The following is a 6,000-nucleotide window of genomic DNA, read 5'->3' on the forward strand; positions in this document are numbered from 1 at the left end:
TTTTTCCACATTTTACTACACCAGTAACAAGATTTTTGTAACAAAACTGTCCATCTCTTAATTTTTGGCCCTTACAAGCCTTAATCTTTGTGAAGGCAGATAAAAGCCGCGGAAGTAGAATTCCGCTGATACCTTACTCTCATTGTGATATACGAATGTATCATCGCATTCATCATCTGCACAAGCAACTTCACTTTTTTGTGGCTCGCAGTGATAAAGTGCAGTTCACACGCAGTTCTTGCACGAAACCTGACTGGTTTTTTACACAGCGTTTTAGGGGGTATGAAGAAACTTCGTCTTCACCTCAGCTACGAATTTATCTGTAGTATTATATACTAATCACATCTCCTCTACCAATTTACCGGAAGTAAACTTCGGAAATTTGTGACTGCCTTTCTCGTATGTGTTCAAAATATAAGAATATAAGAAGCCTCAAAATCCACACTGTACATCCCACTTGCAATCTGAAGAGCCCAGCCTCGTAGATCACCCTCGGTACTGGTACATTGACTTTCTCGAAGAGTTCTAAATCTTTTAAACAGTTTTTAATTCACACTTTTGCGAGTCACGCGGTTCCAGACTGTAGCGCCTAGAACCTCTCGGCCACTTCGGCCGGCGGGGTGGGACACTGCTAATGTAGTGTGTGGACATACAAGGTGAGAATGTGGGTCTCGCGAGAGGCGTACACGAGATAGTCCCTGTAGTCGCGCTATACTTTGTGTCCTCGGTGGCTGAGATGGATAGAGCGTCTGCCATGTAAGCAGGCGATCCCGGGTTTGAGTCCCGGTCGGGGCACACATTTTCACCTGTCCCCATTGATGTATATCAACGCATGTTAACAGCTGAAGGTATTAATACAATTCTAATTTAGAAACAATAATTAGTGCAGTACCATTATAACTGTCATTGGCGAAAGATGTTCTGAATAGTCTGTTCCCTTGCAGTGAAACGAAGGAAACCAGCTCTATTTATCAGGTGCACTGCCTAGTTCTCTTAGAGTTCTGATTCAGCAAACAGGGCAGAAACTTCCTCGTGAAAGATCAGTATGGAGCAAAAGTGGCTGCACAGCACAAGGGAGGTGGAGATGCGTATCTTTCTCTGGACCACTCTTCTAGGGGAAACAGGTGCGAGTTACAGCACGATTGCTTCACTCGCATGACTTAATAAGCAGTGTACTCACAATGGAAGTTTAAAGCGCCGTCCGCAGCTCGAGGCCGTGCGGTAGCGTTCTCGCTTCCCACGCCCGGGTTCCCGGGTTCGATTCCCGGCGGGGTCAGGAATTTTCTCTGCCTCGTGATACTGGGTGTTGTGTGATGTCCGTAGGTTAGTTAGGTTTAAGTATTCTAAGTTCTAGGGGACTGATGACCATAGATGTTTAGTCCCATAGTGCTCAGAGCCATTTTTTTTTTTTTTGAAGTGCCGATCACTGAAAACATATCCTCTATAAGGCCACCTTCGATCTTCCTTTCGAAGCCTGGGCGACTCCTCTCTAGAACACGTTTGCTCATGACGTAGTTGTTACCAGACTTTGCTTCCATGTTCTCCAGGTGTCTGGATCCCTCCTCGGCACGAACGCTCAGGCCGTCAGCCTGCCCTCTGACGGCTACGACCCGCCAGGTGGTCTCGCAGTGACGGTGACTGGTTGGGGAACCACCTACACGGACGGGCCAGCAGCCAGCACCCTGCAGAAGGTCGACATCGGCATCGTGGATCGCAACACCTGCAGGAGCATCTTCGCCAACATCAACACTGTGACCGCCCGCATGGTGTGCGCCGGCCAGGCCGGCTTGAGCGTCTGCAACGGAGACTCCGGCGGTCCCCTGGTCAACGGAAACACCCAGGTGGGCATCGTCTCCTGGGGAAATTCACAGTGCGAGGCCGCCCCCGGCGTCTACGCCAACGTCGGAAACCTGCGCTCCTGGATCCGATCTGCAGCAGGCGTCTAAACTCTCCTGGCTCTCAACTGTTCTCGGCTCAGTGAATGTCTCGAGAAAGACATTCCAGTTGTTCTAAAGACTGTATTTTTTATAATAATGAATTGTGCTAAAATTACAGTATTCAGACTTGTAACACTTTGTTTCATTATTTACTTCATTGTCAATACCAAGTGTAATTAAGAGAGTGTGATTTCCTCAGCACAGTAGCTTAACATTTGATCTGAGTATGTCTCAGTGTTGACGGGATACACATACTGGGAATACTTCCTTCAAGACAGATAATCAGCCCGCAGCTCGTGGTCGTGCGGTAACGTTCTCGCTTCCCACGCCCGGGTTCCCGGGTTCGATTCCCGGCGGGGTCAGGGATTTTCTCTGCCTCTTGATGGCTTGGTGTTGTGTGATGTCCTTAGGTTAGTTAGGTTTAAGTAGTTCTAAGTTCTAGGGGACTGATGACCATAGATGTTATGTCCCATAGTGCTCAGAGCCATTTGAACCATTTAGACAGATAATCTGATGGACGAAGAACATAAAATTACTTCTGCACATCTGGTTCCTCAGCGAAGGTATTCACAAGCAAATTGCCATGACTGCGTATTGCCCACCTTGACAGCCTCATATTAACATCAAAGGTATAGGTTTCTTTAAATTATTCATGGTACACGTTATGAAGAACAGTGCCAGTAAATAGCATCATTGACGTACTCAGTATGTGAGTTAAAGGCATAGCTACGAAACGATCAACATTCCACACAACAGCAATTTTAACTACCAAAACATGAAATAACAAATTTGAGGAATGCTATGGACTCACTGGAACTCATGCAGAAGAAGAAACATCTCGAACTACATCTATACTTCGCAAGTCAACTTGCAGAGTACTTCGCGTACCGCTACCACATCCCACCTTTCCTGTTCTAGTCGCGAATAGTTAATGGTCAGAACGAATGACAGTCAGCTTCCGTGTGGGCTCTAGTCTCTCTAATTTTATGTTCTTGGTTGTTTCGCGAGATAATCTTAAGGTCTCTTAGGAACGTGCACCCTCGGAACGTTAACAATAACCAAACCGTGATACAGAACAACTCTCCCGCTGCGTGCTACAGGAATTTGTTGTTCATCTCCGTGACGATTTCGCGATAACTAAATGAGTCTGTAACGAAGCGCTGTGCGACTATACAGAAACAGATGTACGTTACGATCCACCATGTATTCCAGTGAAAGCCTTCGAACACGCTGTGCCGTTTGCCGCCGGACTGACGTCACAACGAAGTGTGTGCACTTGTGAGGAAACATGTATCGTGATCTTACAGTACAACGTAAAGAAAAGAAGCGGAAATACCTGACGGGTGGCATAGAAAATCCAAACACAAGCGGTTTTAGTAACAGTATCATCACAATAAAGTTGTAGGTGGAATAAAACAATGTTCATTCTGTCAAACCTTAGGTTTACAACAAAACTGTCTTTTCTATCCTCTATAATGCAGTCTAATTTCCATTTCATGTTTTTGCACCACGTGGGGAGCACATTTGTTCCTATCTTCTGAAGTCACTGTTGTTATTCCTTGTTCTAATACAATGAAAGAAAAAAATCGTAGTACCAAGCAGGAGTTCTGTGACACAAACGAAATTTGTGTGACAATCTGGCCGGCCGGTGTGGCCGTGCGGTTCTAAGCGCGTCAGTTTGGAACCGCGTGACCGCTACGGTCGCAAGTTCGAATCCTGCCTCGGGCATGGATGTGTGTGATGTCCTTAGGTTAGTTAGGTTTAAGTAGTTCTAAGTTCTAGGGGACTGATGACCTCAGTAGTTAAGTCCCATAGTGCTAAGAGGCATTTGAACCATTTTTGACACAATCTGAAAGACGTCTATTCAGATTTCGCGCCAGTCCCCTAAGAGTGGCGTAAGTATTGCCTCAAGAGAATGCTTATCTGATTTAATTTGAAAAAAAAGTAAATAAAATAAAATTATCTCTGTAACTTTCGTGAGCGATTGGACGTGGTGAGGTGTTGGTCAAGAATGCCTGTAAGGCGGCAATGGCAGCATTGTCAACACCTCATTGATCTTTTACGAGGTCGTGTAATGGAGCTACGAGAAGCTGGATATTCCTCCTGCGATAATGGAGAAAGACTTGGCAGGAAGCCGGCCGCGGTGGCCGAGTGGTTCTAAGCGCTTCAGTCCGAAACCGCGCGACTGCTATGGTCGCAGGTTCGAATCCTGCCTCGGGCGTGGATGTGTGTGATGCCCTTAGGTTAGTTAGGGGAATGATGACCTCAGATGTTAAGTCCCATAGTGCTCAGAGCCATCTCAATCATTTTGAATTTGGCAGGAATGCAGCCACTGCACATGACTGCTAGTAATCTTAGTCACGAAAAGGTACGGTTGCGTGAAGACCGGGCTCTGGACAGCTAAGTGGCACTACCGAGAGAGAAGACCTTGGGTTTCGGAGTATGGCTCTGGCACATCGTACTGCTACAGCAATTTGAGCAACAGTTGACACAAAAGTGACACATTAAACTGTCACAAATTGGTTGCTTTAAGGACAGCTACTTCAGTTCATTGGAGGGAAGGTCGGAGGTCTCTTGTGTTTCCTGATTAAAACTGGTTCTGCCTTTGTGCCAGTGATAGCAGTATGTTGGTTACAATGAGGTCAACTAACATGTCTGCGTGTTAAGACACGTGGAGGTAAGGTCTGGGGTGCGTTTCCGTATGACAGTAGAAGCACTCTAGTGGTTCTCTCACACACACTGACTGCAAATTTGTATGTCAGTCTGGTGATTCGACCTTTTCTGGTGCAGCATTACAGGGGTTGTTTTCCAACATACCGCTGTTGTAACTCAACCTACTGAGTGCCGACATGTCGAGTTGGCCTCTTAGATCACCATTTCTGACTACAATGGAGCACATGTGGGACATCACCGGACGGTATGCCCAGCGTTGTCCACAGCCATTATTAACCGTCCCTGTACTGACCGACAAAGCGCAGCAGGCACGAAACGTCACCTCACAATCTGACGTCCAGCACCCGTACGACACAAGGCACACACGTTTGTATGCCTGTATTCCATATTCTGGCGATTACAGCGGTTTTTAGTATACCTGCAATTTGCATTTGCAAAGGGCGTATTTCCAGATTACATTAACCTGCAAGCTTGCAATATTGATGTCTGAAGTATGTTACCTACACAAATGTATTCCAGAAATTTCATTACTCTGCATTATTTACTTTTTGGTGTTGCAATTTTTGCCGTCAATTTAGGTCTTTAACTTGCTATATTTGGTATGTTCTGTGTTTTGTTGCAACACCACATCCGATTTTGGTCCAAACTGACTTGGCGGCGTTTAATTCGCAGTGGTACGGAGAAATTCTTTCTTCAAAAGCGATTTTTTTTTGTAGATTTTTCTGATGTATCTTGCATGTTGGATTCCGTATTAAGAACTCATTTTCGATGACAATGGTACAGCGCGTTACCAGGACTAAAGATTGTGTTAGCCTGAAGCCGAGGAAGAACATCTTCAGACGGTTCTCCTACGTTTCGGCGCGCATCTCCTCGTGATAATATCCATAATTCTTCGATTCGAAAATCCACACGCTGCCTGTGACGAAACATCGTTTGCTCACATTCTTTAGAGGGTTTTAAGGTATTATCTACCCAGGATGGTCCTGCGTTCAACCATGTCCCGCCCATATACTAAATCAGTCTTCATTCAACAATTTAGTGCTTCCTAGAAAACGCTGCCTCTCTAAAATGATGTCATTCCTAATAGAATACTATCGAGTTCACATCGACTATATTTGAAATTCTTTTCCTTTAAATATTTATAAAACGTTGTTCTCTGAAATTTGCCCAAATTTGATCTGCGTTAACGGCAGCGAGCTCTTTGTCAGTTTTTGGCAATTCGTTACGAACAAAAAATAAATAAATAAATAGAAACAAAAAATAAGAAAAAATTGAAAATTCGTATACTTCCATTTCTATCGCATTTCTCTCAACACTTTGTGAAAGCTTATGTGGTGATTTATCTTCATTGTGGGACTTCAAAGGGAGTGTGGCACTCTCTACTCACTTA

General features: G+C 45.0%; 1 protein-coding gene across 2 annotated transcripts in view; it reads left to right on the forward strand.

Moving 5' to 3' along the window:
* The window catches only part of LOC126101038 (trypsin delta-like), a 114,060-nt gene extending 111,990 nt beyond the window's left edge, over window positions 1-2,070 (forward strand). Inside the window, exon 3 of one of the 2 annotated variants that reach the window (XM_049911702.1) lies at window positions 1,692-2,070. In XM_049911702.1, coding sequence (XP_049767659.1) covers window positions 1,692-1,946 — 255 coding nt within the window. In that variant the 3' untranslated portion in view covers window positions 1,947-2,070. Of the gene's footprint in view, window positions 1-1,547 lie in introns of both variants that reach the window. The other variant, XM_049911701.1, reaches the window with a different exon arrangement.
* Window positions 2,071-6,000: the final 3,930 nt, after the last annotated feature.

The sequence above is a fragment of the Schistocerca cancellata genome, chromosome 9, assembly GCF_023864275.1.
Source record: "Schistocerca cancellata isolate TAMUIC-IGC-003103 chromosome 9, iqSchCanc2.1, whole genome shotgun sequence".
Classification (NCBI taxonomy): Eukaryota; Metazoa; Arthropoda; class Insecta; order Orthoptera; family Acrididae; genus Schistocerca; species Schistocerca cancellata.